The sequence below is a fragment of the Panthera tigris genome, chromosome D2 (genome assembly GCF_018350195.1).
Source record: "Panthera tigris isolate Pti1 chromosome D2, P.tigris_Pti1_mat1.1, whole genome shotgun sequence".
NCBI classification, from domain to species: Eukaryota; Metazoa; Chordata; class Mammalia; order Carnivora; family Felidae; genus Panthera; species Panthera tigris.
Genome location: NC_056670.1, coordinates 55981037 through 56003506, shown reverse-complemented (window position 1 = coordinate 56003506; position 22470 = coordinate 55981037). Strand labels below are relative to the sequence as shown.

At 49.4% G+C, this 22470-nt stretch overlaps 1 protein-coding gene and 2 long non-coding RNA genes across 6 annotated transcripts; 2 read left to right on the top strand and 1 right to left on the bottom strand.

The window, feature by feature from the left end:
- Nucleotides 1-1249: 1249 nt before the first annotated feature.
- LOC122232041 lies at nt 1250-2438 on the bottom strand. Of its 2 annotated transcripts, XR_006209369.1 has the most exons (3): nt 2344-2438; nt 1650-1762; nt 1250-1549 (listed from the first exon to the last, which is right to left on the bottom strand). It is a non-coding gene; the product is annotated as an uncharacterized LOC122232041 (long non-coding RNA). The 2 variants fall into 2 exon arrangements; XR_006209370.1 differs by lacking the exon at nt 1650-1762.
- Nucleotides 2439-3335: 897 nt separating this feature from the next.
- On the top strand, nt 3336-14052 carry LOC122232042. The gene is made up of 3 exons (XR_006209372.1): nt 3336-4000; nt 12904-13169; nt 13888-14052. It is a non-coding gene; the product is annotated as an uncharacterized LOC122232042 (long non-coding RNA).
- Nucleotides 14053-14339: 287 nt separating this feature from the next.
- AVPI1 (arginine vasopressin induced 1) lies at nt 14340-22289 on the top strand. 3 transcript variants are annotated; one of them, XM_042960882.1, is made up of 4 exons: nt 14569-14925; nt 15999-16199; nt 20407-20703; nt 21711-22289. In XM_042960882.1, the coding sequence occupies exons 3-4, from the start codon at nt 20417-20419 to the stop codon at nt 21868-21870; spliced, it is 447 nt and encodes a 148-aa protein (XP_042816816.1). In that variant the 5' UTR covers nt 14569-14925; nt 15999-16199; nt 20407-20416; the 3' UTR covers nt 21871-22289. The 3 variants fall into 3 exon arrangements, with proteins under 3 accessions (XP_042816815.1, XP_042816816.1, XP_007080205.1); XM_042960881.1 differs by lacking the exons at nt 14569-14925; nt 15999-16199 and adding an exon at nt 14340-14562; XM_007080143.2 differs by lacking the exon at nt 15999-16199.
- Nucleotides 22290-22470: the final 181 nt, after the last annotated feature.

Genomic DNA, 22470 nt, shown 5'->3' with positions numbered 1-22470 from the left:
GCCATCTGGCTGGAAGTTAGTACTCCGGCCAGAATGGTAATAAGACCCAGAAACTTGATGCCCTCTCTTTATTCCTGTCCTCATATAAAGTTGTCTGTCTTGGGCATGGGACCACCACCTAAGTGATTAGCGTGGCTGCTGATCTTAAGACTCCCGTGTGAGGTTTCCTCCTTATTGGTCTAACGTGATCCCCTCCACATCTCTTCAGTTGTGGGAACCGCAAAGAAACTGAGAGGGCCCTCTTACCTTGGGGACAACGCACACTTTAGTCCCCTAGCTGACCCTACCTCCAGAACTAGTCCCTCATCTCCTGGTCATGGGACGTGTCCACTGGCCCCCTGGCTTGGTGAGCTGGTCTGTCTCCCAGCAGACTGTCACTCTTGGTGGGAGAAATTTATGTGGCTTCTCAGGGGCTAATGCCCCTCCCTGCCAACACAGCCCCGCCTCCAGGGACTTGAGAAAGCTCAGAATGCACATCTTAAGTGAATAAAAGGGGAAGTAAACATCGTATCTGTGTGAGATGACATAGTATAGAGGCTTAGGTGCAAACCTGGAGGCAGACTGCCTGGCTATGCATCACTGCTCCACCACTCCCTCGTGCTGGGCCAGGGGTGGGGGGATGGGAGGGTACTTAACTGCTTTGTGCCTCAGTTTCCTCATCTGTGAAATCCTTTCAGCCATGGACGCCAAACGCCTGTTAGACACTGGGCACCATTTTAGGGTCTAGGGATACATAATATATATGCAATCATTGTTAATTGAATGCCTGCTATACTGTAGGCACAGTTTTTTTTAATTTTATTTTAACATTTATTTATTTTTGAGAGAGACAGACAGAGTGCAAGCAGGGGAGGGGCAGTGAGAGAGGGAGACACAGAATCTGAAGCCGGCTCCAGGCTCCGAGCTCTCAGCACAGAGCCCGACGCGGGGCTGGAATCACGAATCACGAGATGGTGGCCTGAGCCAAAGTCGGACACTTAACCGACTGAGCCACCAAGGAACCCCTCTAGGCACTTTTTTTTTTTTTTTTTTTAAGTAAGCTCTACGCCCAGTGTGGGGCTTGAGCTCACTGACCCCAAGATCAAGAGTCACATGCGATACCAACTGAGCCAGCCAGGTGCTCCTGTATACTCTGATTTGCTGGTGGGGAACCCAGGATTCAGAGGGTTAAGGGAGGCGAACATGTTCAAGGAGCTGACGGAGCAGCCCAGGCGTGGCTGGCTCCAGGTCCATATTCAAAGTGCTTATATATACTTTCCGGTATTTTATTCTCAGCTGTTATTACAGGGATCCAGAAAAGTTATGTAACTTGCTCAGAGAAACAGAACTAGCGAGTATCAATGTGAAGACTCAAAACTAGGTCTTCTGGTGCCAATTCTGGGGCTTTCCTCTCAGCATCCCTCAGCAGCTCCTGGAGGGACATTCTCAATGTTCTCAGGGTACCAGTCTTGAGAAGGGCTGGAGCGAGGACGGGCAGCTGGCGGCCGAATCTGGGTGCGGGGCTGATGACGAAGTTGTGCCGCACAAACTATCTCTGTGAGCAGGGGACCTAACCAAATAAACATTTAGAGTGAGAGAAAAGAGTCCTTCCTCTTCTAAAAAAGGCATCTGGAGATTTAAGGGTGGAGCGCCACCTGGTGGGCACAAACCTTCAGCCTCACAGCTAAGTCCAGCTCCTTACAAGGAAGCCAGTGGTGGCTTTGGGAAGATATTTTTAGCCTCTGGAATCCTGAAGACATTCCAAGGGGCAGTCCGGGAGACTCTGCAAAAGCGTAAGCACGCCAGATCGTGATTCCTCCAAAACAAATATGGTCTAAGCACCTGCTGGATGCAAACGATCTGGGTGTGGAGTGTAGGAATAAGGAGCACCCGCTCATGCCCTCACAGTGTTTGCGCTCTTCTGGTAGTGGAGGGACAGCTGTGGACAGAAAAGAGGGAGGAAGGAAATACAAAAGGGAGAAGGCTGGGGAAAGCTTTCAGAATGAAGTGCCTTTAGAGGGTGGATAGAATTTTGACAAGCAGAGATGGGGGTTAGGCATTGTTGGGCAAGGCAGTCTACCACGGGTCCTGAGCGGCAAAGGATGCAAAGCCACGGCCGCCTATTCGTTTGCCAACCATTTCTCAGTGTTGTGTTCTGCAGCCGGCAACTTTGAGGGAGGAGGGAACATCTCCTCCAAGACAGCAGGCTTGCTTATTGCTTACGATAAAAGTAGCGGCGGTAGGAGGGGACAGCGGTGGGTTTCCCAAGCTCAGCGCTCCGCAGCTGTGACACAAAGCTCTCGCATGTGTAACATCCCTGTGAAACTAGGGAACAAGGGAAAGAGACATACTGATGATGCTCACCCTGCTTCCTGTGCCAGGAGTGGCAAATTCTTTGAGTCCGACTCAGGAAGCCACGCCTTCTGCCAGCATTGATGAAACAACAGCAGGCTAGCTTATTGGCTTGTAAGCGGGATAAATCCCAGACCCTGACAGGTGCTGTAGGCAGAGGGCACGGTGTGAGCAAAAGCAGGGACTAGGCTGTTCGGGGAACAGGAAGTACTGAGGCTGAATACTCAAAGCCCCAAAGCAAAGGACTTTCAGTATGCCCAGAACAAGAAGGAATGCGTGGCCACCCGGAGATCCCATGACCAGCTCTTAATGTTCAGTCAGTTCTGTCTTCAGTCTCTGGGCTACGGGCAATGTACCGCATATATAGACTCAACTCACCTTGGTTTAATACCTGTTGAGCTGGCACTTGACACAAATTAACTAACAGCAGAGGCAAAACTCATAGTGAGGAAGTATATGGGTGCTGGGACCTGCAGAATCTTGCCTTGAATCTTATTGTTAAATTACTAAATAAACATTTCCTGAACACCTACCACGTCTATACCTGGCATTAGGCTACAGTCGTATACCTGGGTTGGAAGAGGCCTTAAAGATCATTTAGGGGCGCCTGGGTGGCACAGTCGGTTAAGCGTCCGACTTCAGCCAGGTCACGATCTCACGGTCCGTGAGTTCGAGCCCCGCGTCAGGCTCTGGGCTGATGGCTCAGAGCCTGGAGCCTGTTTCCGATTCTGTGTCTCCCTCTCTCTCTGTCCCTCCCCCGTTCATGCTCTGTCTCTCTCTGTCCCAAAAATAAATAAACGTTGAAAAAAAAAAATTAAAAAAAAAAAAAAAAAAAAAAAAAAAGATCATTTACTCCAGGCTTCTCATTTTATGGAGGGGTAACTAAGGCCTGGGGAAGGTAAGTGACCTGGCCCAGGTCACACAGCTGATTGATGACATGAATGCCAGATTTAGAACTTAGGTCTTCTGACTCACAATCCACTGTTTACTTGGGGCAGGGGCCCTGTATGCCAGCCCAGGACGTGAGCTCTCACTTGTCAGTCAAGTGGCTCATACCTCCAGGCCTGTTCCCGAGGGAACTCCCACCAGGCTGTAGGAACAGGGGCCTCTGGAATGGTGGATGGGGCCCCCTCTGGGTGGAGTTGGGTAGGAATCTGGGTGGCTCTTGTATTTGTTATCCCAGCCCCCACAGAGTACCTGGCCTTTGCTGGAGCTGCGAGGCAGCCTGGATTCTGGGCACCTTTGGGCAGATGGAAGCAAGGGGCCCCGGGGGCGTGGAAGTGATAAGGGCATTGGACTCTGGCAAAGCTCAGCCCTCACGCTCCAGGAGAAGCTGGCCAGGACCAGACTAGGAGCCGCAAGTACCCTCTGCCGCTTATCTTTGCGTGAAGCCGCCCAGAACGTTGGCTGGCAAGGCTGGGTCCGTAAGACTAAGTAACTGTGAGTGACCAAGGCCCCTGAGACTTCGCCATGAATCCGCCACCCATGAGGTGCCGAAGATGACCTCCTACTGGGACCCGTCATGGGGATGTGCAGACCTCAGCAGACCGCAATCCTGAGGAAAGGAAGGGCCTCACCTATGAGGATGGACACCTGGAGCCGGGATGGATTGAATCAATCACCACCAGCCTGCCAGTCAGCCTTGGATAAAAGCGGCAGTGGCTCAATAGTAAGAACCAACATTTGAAAAGTGCCTTCCATGTGCCAGGCACCATGCCAGGTGCCGTCCACACTTGTCTCGCTTACTTCTCACAATAGCTCTGTGACGGAGGGTCATTAAAACCACTTCCACTTTTAAAATGAGGAAACTGAGGCACAGGGAGCTTATGTGACTTATCTAATGGCACACATCCAATGGAGAATGGAATTCAAATATGCGATCCCCAAGTCCAGGTGTTTTTTTTTTTTAATTTTTGAAAAATGTCTATTTATTTTTGAGAAAGAGAGGGAGTTGGGGGAGGGGCAGAGAGAGAGAGGGAGACACAGAACCTGAGGCAGCTCCAGGCTCTGAGCTGTCAGCATAGAGCCTGATGTGGATCTCGAACCCACGAACCGTGAGATCATAACCTGAGCTGAAGTCAGAGGTTTAACCGACCGAGCCACCCAGGCGCCCCACTAAATCTGGGCTTTTAATCAGTGCGTATATCTCAGACTTCAGCCTTGGTCTTGGAGGACACATCAGAGGACTGCCCCTGAACGGAGACAAAGAGACTGATCCCTGTTGTAGAATGGTCAGCAGGCAGGGGGCCAGGCAGGGGGCCTCGAGAGTGGGTGTGGCTGTCACAGGTCCCAAGATCTGCACCTGGGGAGCCTATGTATGCTGTTTCCATACCTTAGCTTACCATGTAAGGGTCTCCAGGAAGGGGTGATTTGTCCCCCTAACTCTCTACTTCACCCACAGCTGGAGCTTTAAAACCAGAGGAATGAGGCCCAAAGGCTGAGTTAGAGCCCAGGGTTGCCATCAGATGACGCTTTGTGCTGAGTGTTTCACCTGCGTCTCCTCCTTGGCCCTGGCAACAGCCATGGGGGATAGGTAATTCATTATTTCCACTTGACAGTTGAGGAAAATGAGAGGCAGAAAGATTAAGGTAGGAACTAAATTTAGATTTTTAGAGCACTAGAAACACTACATCTGTCTGAGATTCCCTGAACCTACTTTAACCATGAACTTGCCCCTTAGGTCCAGTCTCATAAGACCCTTTATAAGACATTATTCATTGACACCACAGAGCAAAAGCAAATGTGGTCTCTCCTCCACTACCCCTTGGTCTCCAACTCCCATTACCACTGGGGCTTCTTACGGATGGGGAGCATCATGGAGATTTTCTCCAACTCTGGTTTTCGCTCTACTGCCAAGAAAGCCTACCCCCCATAACCTAGACAGGCAGAGTGGGACACGGCTGCCGTGGCTGAAAGAGATCAAACCCACTAGAAGCCACTAGAGACCAAGGGGATCTTGTCCTGACCCACCGGGAAGATGCCAAAATAGCTAATGTCATGGCATTCAGGAATCAAGAGAAGAGCGAGAGTCTTCAGTGGCATCGAAATGCTTTAGGAGGCCTGCCTATCTCTCCCATGGCAGTCTTCTGCCTGTACCCACAGCCCCTGTCGGAGTGGTGGCTCTAGATATAGATGGTATATTTCTGCTCTGAAGCTCTGCCTCTACTTCCCCACCTCCACGTCTGACCCAAGCTGGACCTATCAGATTCCTTCTTTTGGCATTTGGCCAAATGGTCATTTCTAAATGGAGCTAGTGCTGCAGTAACCAAAGTCAGCGCATGAGGCAAATTTAGGGGGAACAGAAATTCTGAGTTGGCAGAGGAAGCCGATCTGCAGAGAAAAGGGCAGTGTATTAGGGTTGTCTACAGAAACAGGATGGATGGATGGATATAGATATACATACACATACAGATTTATTATAAGAAATTGGTTGGTGTAGTTATGGAGGCTGATAAGTTCCAAGATCTGCAGTTGGCAATGTGGAGACTCAGGAGAGCCATGGTGTAGTTTAGTCTAAAGGCTGCAGGCTCAAGATATAGGAAGAGTCAGTGTTTCAGTTAGAGTCCAAAGGTGGGAAAAACAAGCAAACAATGTCTCAGCTCAGACAGTCAGGCAGGAGAAAGTCTTTCTTTCTTTCTTTTTCTTTTTTTTTTTTAAAGTTTTTAAGTTTATTTTGAGAGAGAGATAGAGAGCACAAGCTGGGGAAGGGCAGAGAGAGGTAGAGACGGAATCCCAAGCAGGTTCTGTCCCATCAGTGTTGAGCCCAACACAGGGATCAAACTCACAAACTGTGAGATCATGACCTGAGCCGAGCTCAAGAGTCAGACACTTAACCAACTGTGCCACCCAGGCACCCCGTTCTTTTGTTTTTTTGTTTTTTTGTTTTTTTTTTTTAATTTTTTTAGTGTTTATTCATTTTTGAGACAGAGAGAGACAGCATGAGCAGAGGAGGGGTGGAGAAAGAGGGAGACACAGACTCTAAAGCAGGCTCCAGACTCCGAGCTGTCAGCACAGAGCTGGACGCGGGGCCCGAACCCACGAACCATGAGATCATGACCCGAGCTGAAGTTGGACACTCAACCAGCTGAGCCACCCAGGCGCCCCTCTTTTGTTTTTTTAAGTGTTACGTTTATTTAAGTAATTTCTACAGCCAACATGGGGCTCGAACTCACAATCCTGAGATCAAGAGTTGCACAGTCTTCCGACTGAGCCAGCCAAATGCCCCAGGAGAAAGTCGTCCTTACTTGTGAGAGGGTCAGCCTTTTTATTCTATTCAGGCCTTCAACTGATTGGACAAGGCCCACCCACGTTAGAGAGGGCAATCTGCTTTACTCAGTCTACCAATTCAGATGTTAATCTCATCCAAAAACATCATCCAAAAACACCCTCACAGACACACCCAGAATAATGTTTGACCAGATATCTGGGTACCCTGTGGCCCAGTCAAATTGACACATAGAATTAACCAGTACAGCGGGGTGCCTGGGTGGTTCTGTAGGTTAAGCCTCATGAGCTGATAGCGCAGAGCCTGCTTTAGATTCTCTGTCTCCCTCTCTCTTTGTCACTGCCCAGCTGGCACACACTCTCTCTCAAAGATAAATAATAAATAAATAAACATTAAAAAAAAAGTAACCATCACAGGCAGCTCTGCAGAGACGAAAGATGATGAGGAAAAACAGCTGCCTATGACTTACTCCAGGTTGTTCAGCGAGACTTCATTTCTGTGCGCTCACTGTTGCTTTACAGTAACCTCCTTCCCCACTTCTTTACCTGAGATAACAAACAGATTTCTGTTTCTTATGACGGCACCTTAATGAAGCAAGGAGGGTTCGGATCCTAACTGTTCGGGTCTGACTCCTAGTTCCACTCCGCGGAGGTTTAAAAACAAAATGGATCCAAATTCTTTGATTTCTCTTCCATCAAGAGGTTGGGTCTATGCTTCCTCTGAATCTGGGTAAGCTTGTGACTCGGTTATAACTAAGAGGATGATAGAAACCACACTGTATGACTTTTAAGTTCTGTTCAAAAGACAAAGCCTCTCCTGCCTGATTCACGAGAACTCATATTTGTAGCCCTGAGCCGCCATGGAAGAAGCCCATGTTCTAGGTCACATTGACAAGCCACTGAAGCACTCCAGTCAGAAGTTCTGGCCTTCAAGTTCCCCCAGCCTGGGCACCAGACATGAGAAATGAGCTTTCAAATGATTCCAACCCCCGGCTGTCAAGGCAACGTCAGCATTCAAGACTTCCAGCGGATGTCCTGACATTGTAGAGTAGAGACAAGCCGCTTCCTCCGTGCACTCTCTGAATTCCTGTGTATCATTCGTGCTTTTTATTTTCTGTGTGTTATGATGTTTTGACATCTCGGGACCTTGCAGAGCCAGGGAGGGACTCTCCCTCCCAGATTTTGCTAATTCCTAAAGATAGCAGATCATGTGATGCTGAGCATGCCTCTGACATGCAAACCAACCAATCCTGAGCCCATACTCCAAACCACCTCCTCTATTTTGGTTCTTACACTCCAGGAGGCAACATCCCTCTGGCCTAATCATCCCTGGGGAAGGTATCAGACAATTGGAGACAGTCCCTAAGCCCCGTGCCTGCTGGAATTATTCAAACTATCCTAAACCTGCCTAGCCTGCTTACTTTGCTGCAACCATTTCTTCCCATAAAAACTACAGTAAGAGTTCATGTCCATGCTTTTCTCTTGCTCCTTCTGCCTCCTGAATGACCCTGGTGCTTCGCCATGTGGCCCCACATGGCATGGCCTGTCCCTTCCTCTGGGGAACTGTGAGTAACAAACTGTCTTTTCACTGGCAGCCATCTCCTGATCTGTTGGCCTCACTATTCCTAAACAAAACCAAAATCCCGAGTACATTTTTTTTTAAGTTTACTTATTTATTTTGAGAGAGAAGGTGAGAGCAGGTAAGGGGCAGAGAGAGGGGGAGAGAGAGAGAATCCCAAGCAGGCTCCACACTGTCAACACAGAGCCTGACGCGGGGCTCCAATTCATGAACCGCGAGATCATGACCTGAGCCAAAATCAAGAGTCAACCGAGAGTTGACGAAGAGTTAACCAACTGAGCCACCCAGGAGCCCCGAGCTTGAGTACATTTCAAAACATCCTGACCCACAGAATCCATGAGCATAATAAAATAGTCATTTTATACCCCTCAGTGTTGGGGTGATTTGTTAAGCAGTAGAGGTACCTGGAGGGCACGTTGACATCCTGCAAATCTCTCAACCTCAGCTTCTTCACGGGTTTAATGAGATTAACAGTGTGATTTCACTGGGCTGTTGTGTGGATTCCATGAGATGTAAAGAGCTTAGCGCTCACATGTGTTAGTTTTATTTTCGATATTGTTTTCTGAACGAACTTGGACACCCAGCTCACTGGTTCCCAGTGCATCACTAGATTGTAAGACAGAAGCCTGCTGTCACTTGAGGGTTTTTTTGTTTTTTGTTTTTTTTCCACTTGAGGTTCTTTATCCTCGCCAACGTACCAGTCTCGCCATTGTCCACTGGATCAGCCGAAGTCCAATCATGAGACGGAAACCACACGTCATTTGAATAGGGAAACCTCAATACAAGGAATTATTTACTATAATGGAGTGCTGAGGCATTGGCTCACAAGAAGTTAAAGATAACTCTAAAGAACACAGGAAAAGATGATATAAGGAAGAGCCCCTACCCCTAGAGCTGAGATGGACCCTTAAGAAGAGGTTTCTTCCCCCTCCCTCCCACCGAGGCCAAGATTCAGATCTGCTTAGAAAGGACGCAGTAGCTGTGGCTCAGTGGCTGGCAAAGAAGTCTCACTGAGGTGCCGCACTTGTAGAACTTGCCAGAAATTAGCAATGTGGGGTGCTGGGAGCAATTATTCACAGGGAGCGACCTCAAAAGTTATTGCAAAGCCACTCAGGTGGCTCAGGGAAGCTACTAGCCACTGTGTGTTGCAGGCACTGAACGAGGCGCGCACATTGAGGGAGCCCACACTGCGGGAGCCCACACGGCAGGACCTGGTGCCTGAAAAATCACGTGCACTCCAGGAGCCGGCCCTGGAGAAGCCTCGAAGGCTGCAGGAGCTCAGGGACAGGACACACCAGAACCAAGGAGAGAAACTCTTCCTCCTACGGTGTCTTGCCAGCTCCCTCTACTGACAAAGCTGAGCATTGTGCCAGCTGGAAAAAGAAATATTTGCAGGCCTTTGCTCCGTTATCCCAGAGATAACTGGCACAGTCTACCTCTTTGGAGACGCATCTTCTGTACGCAAACTTTTACACACATTCGGACTTCCATACTACAATGAAACCACTCCTTATTTCCACCGAATGAGATACAGCTCTCTTTCTTGGAAGTTCTCACATCCCCTCTCCAAAATAGGGAGATACACAGTCCCAACAGTCTGTATTCAATACTTCTGAGTTTGCCAGAGTCCCTCAGAATGTACTGTGAACTAAAGACTAAACTGGTAACGTTAACTTCCGATGACTTACAAAACTTACAAATGAAATGAAAATGTGAAGAGAGAGAAAAAGAAACAGGTTACTATGTACCAAACCACCACGTATATACAACAGAAAGAAAACATGCAAAACTACCGCAATCCTTATTTTTATGATTGGCCACAGGGCTGTTGTAAGAACCATTAAGGATTTTCTGGCTGCCTCATTGCTTCTACACTTATTGGTTGGCATTCTACTATAAGGGAGGCCTATTTCGTCTCCTCCGTGTACTCATTTATTCATTTATATATTGCTATGGACTTAGGTATTACTTCACTCATTGGGTTATAATCTGTTACTGTCGTGCTTTGTTTTGATGCTCTGCATTTGCTGATGGGAGCCCTCATCAACTGACTCCTAGTCCTTTTGATGTCTCCATCATTCTCTGAGTACTTCCTTACTTTCCAGCACAAGATGTTCTAGAATCGTCTTGAAATTTCTCAACCCCAGTGGTTGATTCATTTCTCCAAGGAACCGTGGTTCCTTTTGTGGAGCATGGTACTGGGAACTCAGTATGTGGGCTGTAAATGTGCTTATTCCTGCTGCGGTATCATTGCTTCTAGGCCCTCTCGGCAGACCCAGCTGGGGAATGTGTGTGTTTGTGTGTGTTCGTGTGTGTACATACACATGTACACATGTGCACATACACATTTAAACATATGCATACATTTACGACTCACTTATTTCTGTATCTACTTATCTGTTAAAAACCGTGAGTTCAGGGGCGCCTGGGTGGCTCACTCGGTTAAGTGTCTGACTTCGGCTCAGGTCATGTACTCAGGTTTGTGAGTTTGAGCCCTGCATCGGGCTGTGTGCTGACAAGCTCAGAGCCTGGAGCCTGCTTCAGATCCTGTGTCTTCCTCTCTGGCTCTCTCTGCTCTCTCTCTCTCTCAAAAATAAATATTAAAAAAATACAAAAAACTGTGAGTCCATACTTGCTATGGACTGAATTGTGCCCCCCCAAAATTCACATGTTGAAACTCCAGCCTCCGATATAAGTGTGTTTGGAGTAAGGAAGTAATTAAGGTTAAATGAGGAGTGGAGCCCTGATCTGACAGGATTAGTGCCCTTATAAGAAGAGACACCAGAGAGCTCTCTCTCCTCACCATATGAGAACACGGTGAGCAGGCTGTTGTCTGCAACCCGGGAAGAGAGCTCTGATCAGAAACTGAATGGCCTGGCACCTTGACTTGCCGTCCACACAACTGTGAGAAAGCAAATTTCTGTTGTTAACCGCCCCCCAGCCTGTGGTATGTTGTTATGGCAATCCGAGCAGACTAATATAAAACTGACCTTTAATTATAATCTACATTGGTTAGATTAGGTGTGGGTTTTTTGTTCGCTGTGTTTTGTTTTTTACTGCTTCTATATTGTACTATTTGCCTGTAGGACTTTGCTGTTTTTGGTTAAGTTCAGAGAAGAGGGCTGTAGTAAGTTGCCTTGTATAATGTCCTAAGAAGAAGGGTGCTTTTTAAAAAAGTTTAGAAGTACCAGGATCATTTATCAAGAAAAACAGAGTCGGGGTGCCCGGGTGGCCCAGGGGGTTGAGTGTCTGACTCTTGATTTCTGCTCAGGTCATATCTCAGGGTCGTGGGATCGAGCCCCCGTCAGGCTCTGCACTGGGCTAAGCATGGCATTGTTGGCATTCTTTCTCTCTCTCCCTCCCTCTGCCCCTCTTTCCCGTTCACACTCTCCACCCCCCTCTACAATTAAAAAAAAAAAATCTTAAAAAAAAGGGAAAGGAAAAACGGAGCTGACTCAAGAGTCACACTACTGCTTGTCAGCTGAGGGTGAACGTTCTCTCTGCTCTCCCCAGAACAGGACAGAGAGCAACAAACCCACTGGAGCAAATCTCAACCCCAGTGGGGAAGCATTGGTAAGAGTTGCTTGAACAACTCCTGCAGGACAGAGAGGGAAGGAGTCAAATGCTGGTTTAGTGTCTGTAGCAAGGTTTATATTGAGTGCTGTGACACCTCACTTCATCGTCACAGCAACACAGAGAGATGGGCATGATTATTCCCAGTCTATAGATGAGAAAATAGAAAAGTGGAGAGGTTAGGTATTTGCTTAAGGCTGAACAGCTGGAGCCCCTTTCCTAGACTCTACTCCCCTAGAAACTAGCACCTTGCTGAGCCATACTGGCGCCCGGAGCAAAAGGAAACATATGCACTCCTATATGCACGTACCGAAATATCCTTCCACGTTTTGAGTCAAATGGAAAAAGCTGATGAAAGCCCTACCATCAAAAAACAGGACCACACATAAAGCCTTGTGTTGCCCAATCTGTTCACACGCTATTTTCAACCCTCCTAAAGCTAATTGGCAGGGAACGTAATAGTGACCTGCATGGAACTGTGGGCTGATTGGAAATGACTATTCCTGTTGCAAAATGACGCCAGGTCATAAAACAAACAACGGTCTGTCTTTATTTTAAGTGCTGATGTTTTGTTCACCGTGGATGTTTTACATTTTGCTTTTTAAAAATACTACATTAAAATATTTATCTGGATTATTTAGTGCCCCCTTAAATATTGCACCCAAGGAGTATTCCTCACTCACCTCACCTTAATCTGATACCTCGTAAAACCGAGTCTTGGCCTGAATTACACCAGGACTCTACTCCTCAGAGCTGACCTTCTCTTCTAAACAGGGCTCTGTCGGGGTGTGGATCCCAGACCCTGCACTCTGGCATGATGTTAGTGCCCTATCTTCTCATCAGAAACACTGAATCATAAAGCTGTAACAACAGAAATGGTTCCATTGTGTGGTAAGCATATGGTCACATGCCTGCAAAAGTGTTTGGAGAGACCAGATATTCTCCACCCAGCCTTAGTCACATCTGACCCAGAAGCCACAAGTTCCCAGTTCCTATCCTGGTAGGCTCATCTGAGCTCCTGGCATCAGGATACAGGGTACAGGCAGTCCCTGGTTCAGAAGCCCAGCCATCCTGTTTAGGAGCCCACACAGTCCTCTCTTTAGCCAAGCAGTTGGCTGAAAGGCGTTGCAGCAATCAGTGCCTTCTATTGGAGACGAACATTGCTGATTTCTTTGTTCTTTTTGCCATTTCCCCAGGTCTTCAGAAGAAGTCAGGGAGACCTAGCTGCCTATTGCCAGGCACCTTCCTGACCATTTTTGAACCAGTGAGCAAACAACTCCTCATCTTCCAAACAAGTAAACAAGCATTCATCGAGAACCTACTGGGCACTCTGCATCCACACCCGCCCCCTCTAATCCAAGTTCCAACCTATGGCCGAAGTGACCTTCTAAAAACACAAATTAGTCAGGAGGATGAAACGAGCTAACATTTGTAAAGTGCTGACTGGCATTACTAGCACATGGTGAGTGCTATAAAATATCTATTAAGGGGCACCTGGGTGGCTCAGTCTGTTAAGCGTCTGACTTTGCTCATGCTCATGTCCTGATCTCACGGTTGGAGCCCGAATTGGCTCCGCTCAGACAGATTCTCTGTCTCTCCCCACTCTGCCCCTCCCCGACTTGTGTGCAGTTGTGTGCTCTCTCTCTCTCTCTCTAAAATAAACTTAAAAATAAAATAAAATGCCTATTAAACAAATATATGTAATGGTATTCCCCACACAGAATCAAATGGAAACTTTTTCACGGCCCCCCTCTGCCTCCTGCTTCCTCACAAATCTCTCCCTTGCTAGCCTTACTCCAGGAGTCCAGCTACCTCCTAGACTTAGCACATGCCATACTCTCTTCCTTAAACACTCTTCCCAGACCCACTCTTTTTCATCTGACCAACTTCAACTCCTCCTTCACATGTTAGCTTAGATGTTGCTGCTTCTATCTCCCAGGACCTCCTACAAGGAGCTGAGATTCCTCCATTTGACTCTTTTCTAGCTATAATGTTTATTACAATTGTAATCACTGCTAAAATGTTTTAAGCTTTTTAATATCTGCCTCCCTTACTGGGCTGTAAATTCCCCCAGGGCAGGGGCTTATAGGGCTCTCCTATGCACTGCCTGTTAAGGAACTTGGGCAGGGTGGGTCCCTAATGGACTGACCATTGCCCAATGAATTAATACTGTCATTTAGGTAACTGGCCCAAGGTGACACAGCTGCTGTAATACTCGAACCCACGACATTCCAGCTTTGAAGCTCAAGGTCTGACTATCCCTTCCCTTCCCTCAAAGCAGGAGCCAGAAGGCAAGTGGTCTGTCTGGGAAGTGAATTTAAGGAACTGCAGGTCTATTTGCAGAGGGCCACACGCGGCAAGGAGCGCGGCGCCTTGAGCGCTGGCCTCGGGCCCAGGAGAGGGGGCACCCGTCACGTGTACCCGGCTGGGCTCGCAGCCGCCGCACCCGGAGGCTGGAATGCGGCCCCGCCCGCTCCCGCGCCAGCAAAACCGCGCTCTCCCAGGGGACTGACGTCAATGAAGGGGGAGCCTCCGGGCGCCGCGCTAGGGCGGCCGAGGGAGGAGGGAAGGGGCCCCGGCGGACACGCCCCTCGCCGCCACTCCGCTGCTGATTGGACCCGGGGAATCTTCGCACTCGGGTTTCGGGCCGGCGAAGGGAAGGAGGCGGAGCCTGAACACGCCCCTCGCTGCTCTGTTGCTGATGATTGGCCCACAGAGTCTCCGCGTTCGATTTTGGAAGGCTCTCTCCGGAGCTCTCACCAGGGCTTGGCCGAGGATTGGCTCTTCCCCGGCTGGGGAGCGTTTTCTCCCGGGAGTCGCGGCTGTGACCTAGGTGGCCCGCCTTGGGCAGCCAGGTACGTAGGTCGGCGGCCCGGCTCGCGCTGCGGTAGGAGCGGGCGGGCCGGCCGTCAGAGCCCGGGTGCCGCTGGGACCCGAACCCGCAGGGCCACTTTAGGGCACGGCGTTGTGCGAAGCGGCCACGTCTGAGCCCCGGGGGCCGATCTGTGCCGGGGGTTTCGCCCAGCGATCTGGGCCAGGATATCCCCTCCCAAGCTCTCGTCCTGTGGGCGAACGCCGCCCGGTCCTTGTGAGCACCTTCACAGCAGGAAGCGCAGAGCTACGCCCGCCCTTTCGAAAGGCCGTGAAGGGTTTGGGGTGGGCACATCTTAGCTTGCCCCATCCCGATTTGAGGTCTGTCGACGCTGCCCTTCAGCGTGGTGAGTAATCGCTCCGACTCCCCGCGGGGCCGCGGAGTGCTGAGGGCGCCGAGGCTGCCTTGGGAGATCTGACTTTCAATCCCTGCGCCTTCCGAAACCCGCAGAAGCAGATAGCAGGCTCGAGAGGTTTCAGAGCCTCCTGGGTCATTCCTTCCCCCGAAGACCTCGTCAGCCATCTGGCAGGAACAAAAATAAGAGTGTTTGAGAGCCTGGGCGCTGGGATCATGTACTACCTGGGTATATCATCAGTTACCTCCTGTTTGACTTTGGGCAAGTTACTTAACCTTTCTGAGCTCAGGTTTCTCATCTGTAAAATGGGTATAACCAGAGTGCCCCTCGTAGGAGTGAGGATTAAAGAGATTACCTATTTGAAAATGATGTTCTTTGCTTGACACAAAGCAAGCTGCCTCAATGGCAGCCGTGACTTAAAAGTCCACAGATGAATCCATCTCCCTTTACCCTCTTTCCCCAAGAGTGTAGTCCCCTTTTGAGGGAGTTTCATGAAAAATGAAAATGGTTCTATACTGTCTGGTTGTTAAACAGCCTTTCCCTTAACATCACTCATTCATGGTATAATGTACCGAGATGGACGCTTTCACGTACTTTTATCTCCCTTATTCCCTTGAGGGTTATTTGTTCTCACTCCTCTCACTATTTTAATGATGAGCAAAATGAGGCAGGGGAAACGGGCTTGCCAACGTCACTCGGTTATCAGTGGCACAGCCAGAATTCAGGGTTCTTGAACCATTGAAAAGAGTTACTGCTAGATCTAGAGTTTCTCTTCCGGTCATATCTGAGAACTGGTCTGGGGGTAGGTCCCCGTTCCCTTTTCCACGTCCACGTTAGGTTTGGAGACCAACGTGTGCAGTTCTCTCAGGCGCTCCTGGCCGGGGCTAGGCCCTAAAGGGCGGGGGCTCACACTGCCATGTGGACTGGACCTCCCACTGGAAGAGCCACAGATTTTGGCAGCTGTCCAGGGTCAGGGAAGCAGTCCAGGGCCACAAGTGTTGATTTGGGCCTTGGGCCAGAGCCTCCAGTTCTTCTTCCAAGAGGCCCTTTGCCTCCGATTACAGATTATTACCATCACCAGAGTTTTCTGAAGGAGGTGAGCTGAGTGTGGAAGCAGCTGCCCCCCGGCTCACACAAAGTGTGCTCTGCCTCTTGTGGATACCTGTGCCTCCCTGAGACCAGTCAGAATAGCTGTCTGAACTGAGCTTCATATACCACAAAAGATGCTCAATTGCGCACTACATATGTTGCAAATTCATTGCGTGGTGAGTCACTTTTTAAATATATGCCTTTGTTAAAGCTCTATAGTTCATTTATTGCCTATTTCAAAGCAAGTTGAACTTTGTCATTTTCAACATATGGTATTTACTTTGGGGGTTCATTTTTTAAGCTAGCTTGTGTCAAATTGCAATTTGCAAATGAGTTTTTACTCATTTGCTTACAGACCCATGTTTATATTCTTTCATGTCAACTCTGGAATGAAAGATCCATTTGTAATCTTTTAATAGCCCTGTGGTGTCATTTTCCAGTGTAGAAAAGTACCATTGTTCAAGAATACACTGACTTTCCTGGATTCAGGTCTTATCTAAGAAATTGGGGGGGGGGGGGGGCGGAATCACACATTGAATAAGATAGGAAATGGTTTTTCTGGGGAGGCTGGCTGGCTCAGTAGAGCAAGCCACTCTTGATCTCAGGGTTGAAAGTTCGAGCCCCACATTGGGTGTAGAGATTACTTAAATATAAAATCTTTGGGGTGCCTGGGTGGCTTATTTGGTTAAGTGTCGAGCTCTTGATTTCAGCTCAGGTCATGATGTCATGGTTCCTGGGATCAAGCCCCACATCGGGCTCTGCACTGACGGTGTGGAGCCTTCTTGGGATTCTCTCTCTCTCCCTCTCTGTCTGCCCCTCCCTCTCTCATGCTCTCTTTCTCTCTCTCAAAATAAATAAAAATAAACTTAAAAAAAGAAAGAGGTTAGGATTCCTTTAAAAAAATAAAATAAAATCTTTAAAAAATAATAAAAGTAGGGGCGCCTGGGTGGCTCAGTCAGTTAAGTGTATAAGTAAAAATAAAATCTTTTTTAAAAGTTTCTTTTGATAATAAAAGTGTTCTGACTCAGTTTTCCCCAAGTTTACATCTAATCCTATGTGAAATACATGGATTTTTATTCCCAGTCTCACTGCTGGCTGAATCCCAGGGTGGGAGGCAGAGCCAAGAGAGAGGATCTCAAAATCTGGGGGTGCCAAGGCTCCCCACCCCACGGTGCATGGAGGGTACGGTGGAAACTGGCCCAGACTCACCCAGATGGTTTGTTGGTGTGTGTAACTTGGAGGCTAGAGGCTGGAGGCAGGGCCCTGTAGGCCCTTGCAGCCTGGCAGAGGTGGCCGGGGCCATCTGGGAAGTCAGGCTCCAAGCCATCCCTGAGGCCGCTGCTGCTTCATCCTGTTGCCATTTTCCCTGAAGGGAGGGTAAGAGGGCCTGAGTCTGAGAGAAGCAGGATCACCCCTTGTCCCACCACCCAGACCAGAGGAGGAGTCTGCCCCGGGCTAGGCCACAGCCAGCCTGGGTCACTGGAGTGCTTTACAGCAGTGATCTCTCTGCCTTCTCCCACGCCCTAACCCCACATCCCACAGCAGCAAAACAGTGTGTTGTCTCCATGGAAGATTGAGGAGGGCAGAAAAGGGGAACTATTGGTTGGGGAATTTCCTGGCACCTGATATTAGCCAGACCTGTCCACACATGTTGCCTCTAGGCCTTGGCAGACAAGCAAATCCAACTGCTGCTTCTGTACGGACCTAGTCTCCCCAGAATCATGGACTCTGCACACGCCCTCTGAGAGCATAATCATCCTGTTCTTACAGATGTAGAGGGAAACCGAGGCCCATGGAGGTGACGTGAAGTGCCTGAGGCCCCTTGGCCGCTGAGTGGCAGAACTAGGGCCCGGACGTAGTCCTCTGACTCATGAGCCAGTACTCTGTGCACTGGGCTGGGTAGCAGTTCCAGATTTCTTTTGTGGGAGCTGGGGATCTTCCTCTTCAGAGTGCGTCAGGTTAAGGCTAGAACAGCTGGTCAAACAGTAAACAGTTCTGACGTTAACAAAAAGATTAAAATAAATTCTACCACCCCGCCCCTGCCTCGTGTGCATGTGTTCATTGTTCTTCCTTTCCCACTGGAGGTTTCCTCCTTTGTGAATCAGGTAAAAACAGTGAGATACCCCCACGGGAGCGATGGGAAGAAATACGCTCTGAGCTGCTTGGCTGTGAAGGCAGCTGTGGTTTTCATACACAGTTGCAGTCCCCTTACACCGGGTCCTGACCTTGGCTGAGCCACCGGCATTTCATCTGTATCTTGCCTTCCTTTGCCCCACTGTGCGCTGGGGTGAGGGTAACAGCGTCCACTCCTAGAATGCTTTTGAGGATCAGATGATATCATGCATATTGCCACGTTGCCTGGTGCAGAGTAAATGCCCCATAGTTAGCTTTTTTCCTTTATCAGCCTGACAGTGTTACTTGGTGACTGTTTTCTGGTCACAGTGTATTTTTATTATCCAGCTCAGGGGATTTAATTACCACACATACAAGGTTGTTAACTGGATTCCATAATAGTGCCCAAGAAGAGGTAGATTTTAAAGTTCCCATTTCCAGATAAGAAGCACAATTTTTATGAAGTTAATTTACCTGAAAATCTTCTACAGGTTTTAGTTATTAAATCTTTTGAAGAGAGTGAGGTTCTAATAGGCCTAGACACTGGGACAGGGGGAGTGTGGAAATTACTGGAATGAGGAGGGTGGCTGTTGAGGTGAGGAGGGAAAGCCAGGGAAAGGGAGGGCCAGTTACATTTGAGGAGTCTAAACGGGATGGAGAGATGGTTCAAACTCTCAGGAGAGTAAAGGCAGGTGCGAGCCAGGGCCACTCTGCAAGCAGGCTGAGCACTGGAAGCTGGGAACGCGTTTTTTATGATTTCCATTCTGTGTGGGTTTGTCACGGTGAGCATGGACGTTTTGTGTTTAAATGCTTTAATTTTTGCTGCCCCCGCCCCCTTTTAAGCTAGTGTCAAAAGGGCAGCGGGTGGGCATTTCGTTTATTTGGCTCTTATCGGGTACCGGATACCACACTAGACTCATTCAATCCTTACAACAATCCTGGGAAGCGGTTATGAGCCCCATTTTACAGCTGAGCAAAGAGGCTCAGAGAGGTTGGGTAACTTGCCTAGGGCCATAGCTAAGAAGGTGGCAGGGCTGGGATTCAAGCCCAGTTCTGTGTTGTGCCAGAGTCCTTGGTCTTCCTTGTCTCTAGTCTGCCTTCCAATCTCCTAACTTTTTCAGGCTGTACTAGACAAGGATAGGGTGAGTGAGCCTCTTATGCCTTTATTATTCAAGGTGGAACTCTCTCGAACTGAGGAAGACCATTTAATTTTCATTTTCGGCAAGGTGGGGGAGGACTTGGACATAAGTCTTCCTCTTAATTAAACTTCTAAGATTTCAGCCTCTGCCCATGGTTGTATATTCTAACCCTGTAGCTGTGTCTTCGTCCCTACGTTCCTCTCCATGGCCTTTTGGACTACAGTTAGATCTGACTGGTCTGTTTCATACTGTGTTTGTTAAACTGTACGGACTTGGTTTGTCTCTGAGGGTCTTGAAAATAGGTGGGATGACTGTTCTCAATTTTACAGATGGAAAAGCAGAATAGTAGAACACTGAACACTGTTCTTAACGCTGCCTTCACTCAGTCCTCACTGCAACTCAGGCCGAAATTGGTATAGTTTGAGAAGTTTACACAGGAAGCAGCTGAGCCAGTAAGTGGCGGAGGTGGCTAGAAGTGGGATTCCAGCCTGGGTAGCCCAACGTCATACCCCTTTCTCACTTCTGTGCTAAGAGCCTGGGCCTTGGCATCAGCAGTATCTGGATCTGTCCTTCAGTTTCTTCATTTGTGAAACGAGGGCACAGCCCCCACCGCGTATGGCTGTCGTGCTCACATTTCAATGACGTTACGTGACTACGACTCTTACAGCGGTGCCCAATACATGTGAAATGCTCGACACATTTCCGTGGCTGCTGCTGCGTCGTCCTTACGACCTGGATGTCCTGGGGTCTGCCTGGGCTTTAGAACCACAGACCTGGGTGCTACTCCTGGCTCTGCACTTAACCAAGGCTTCGTGTCTGTGGAAGGATCGTTTCAACTGAGCTGTACTTCATCTGCACGGTGGGGATAAACAAGTCTTACTTCACTGGTTGCCGGGCCTCTTCAGGGAGGTAGTACATGTGTCGCACTCATAAGCACTTTATAATAAAGTCTGGCTATCCTTATGCATATAATTTCCCCCAGGTGCCCTGACAATTGGAGTGATTTTAAGTCAAGACTTACTGCATGTTGGCTCCTGGAGAACAGAAACACCAGAAGCCCTTGTATCCGTCAGGACCCCAGGTTTGGGAAGGGCCTGCTGAGCTGATGCCTCTCCGTGCTTTCCTTCCCCAGAGCACCCAGGATGGGAACGCCCGCCTCTGTGGTGAGCGAGCCGCCCCCCTGGCAGGCCCCGGCTGAGGCCCGGGGCCGCAAGCAGGCCACAGCCAACATCTTCCAGGACGCCGAGCTGTTGCAGATCCAGGGCCTGTTTCAGCGCAGTGGGGACCAGCTGGCCGAAGAGCGGGCACAGATCATCTGGGAGTGTGCGGGAGACCACCGTGTGGCAGAGGCCTTGAGGAGGCTGCGTAGGAAGAGGCCCCCCCGGCCAAAACCCCTGGGCCACTCACTGCACCACTGCAGCCGGCTCAGGTGGGTTCCTGGAACTGGAGGCCTGAGGGAAGGGGGGCACTACTGATGCTCCTTCCACCATTTTCTGGCTGTATGACCTGGAGCTACTGACTTGGCCTCACCGTAAAGTATCTGCCATGGGGGGGGGGGCGGGGGGAGGTACACAGTGCCTACGATTGCTGTTACCATTGGAGTCCTGTAGGATCTTGTGAACTTCCACAGAAGGGAATGCCTGGGTCCTATCAGTGCCACCTCATTTTGCAGTGATTCTCAGCCAAGTGGGAGGGACTACTGTTTGGGAGGAAAAAAACGTGTTTCCCTGTTGCAGAAGAGGTAACAAATCAAGAGTAAACCTGGTTAAGATCTTGCCTGTGGAATTACAGAGAATATAGCGTAGGAAGGTTCGGTAGAGGCACTGAGGGTGCCAACAATTTTTAACAAAATTGTTGAGGAACTTCCAACTTCCCCTAGTCATCCCCCTCTTTGCCTAGGTCACTGACAGCCTAGGAACAGTGAGCCCCACAGGGTTGAGCGGAGCCACACAGCCTAGCCAATCACTGTGGGTTACACTCTGCCCTCCATTCTTCCCGCTGCCCTCTCAGGCCCCAGAGTCAGAATATTAGCCCTGGATAGGTCTTCCGAGTCATCAGGTCCAGGGGGAGCAAATCAGCCTCTTGCTCATATGAACTTTAGCTGACTTGCAATCCCAATTTAAAACATCTTGCTAAGGAGGATTCTTGGTTCCTCCAGTCTCATATCAAGGCTGGCTAATGATGGCTGCCACAAGTACAGCATGAAGCTGGAGAAAGGCTGAGTTGTCACACACCCCGATCTAGTCCAGCTCTCTTTACAGAAAAGAAATCTGAAAGCTTTGCCTAGTCTTTAGCAGTCAGGGGGGCAGACGAGTCCAGAGCCCCGGTCTCATTTTGCCCCAAATGGTGTGTTTAGTTCATCCTGACCAAAATCTCTTTAGCCTGCATTCTGTTCTTCCTATTGATTTGGGCCTATCACACACTTGTTCCCTGCAGAATCCCCGAGCCCCGTGCTCCACTGGCCGACCCACAGAGTGGTGCCACAGAGATGGCCTCTGGCGATCAGTATCTGAACTCCAGGAGGACAAGTGCCAGGATCCGCCGGAACTGGAAGAAGCCAGGCCCCACAAGCTACCTCCATCAGATCAGACACTGATCCAGGGAAGGGGCTGGGAACGGCAGTAACTTCCCCAGGAATCATAGGGACTTTTGCCAAAGGGCCCAGGAAGTGAAGAAGGAAGACAGACTGGAGGCAGACAGCCCCACAGTGGTAAATGGAAGGCCACTACCACTGGCCTGCTCCGTTCAGAACAGGACTGGAGGTGTCCCCTGAGCTCTACACCATGTGGGACCCACTCCTGCCTCAGCTCTTCCCACCCGACAGTATACTCGGGCTGCATGATATCCCCCTGGGAGTCCAGCGATGGGCACGGAGACTGAGCATCTCACCACTCCTGCTCTAACCCTCCTGCTACTACTGTAACCCATGGTCCAGCCACCTGCCCACACCCCTGCCTGTCAGGCTAGCGCGAGGAAACCGTGGTTTAAGTGGCAAAATAAAAACATTTGCATCAAGAACTGTGTGAGTCTGTCACGGAAAGGGAGGCTTCTTCAATGGACATTCTGGAGCCAGGGGGTGAGGGCTTGCACTTATTGCAGGGAAGGGGTGTTCCCGGGAAGGAGAAAATAGGCCAAGCCTCCTTTTCCCCTGAGAGCAACACCCACCACCCCCCATCCCCTAGATCCTCTGTGCTAA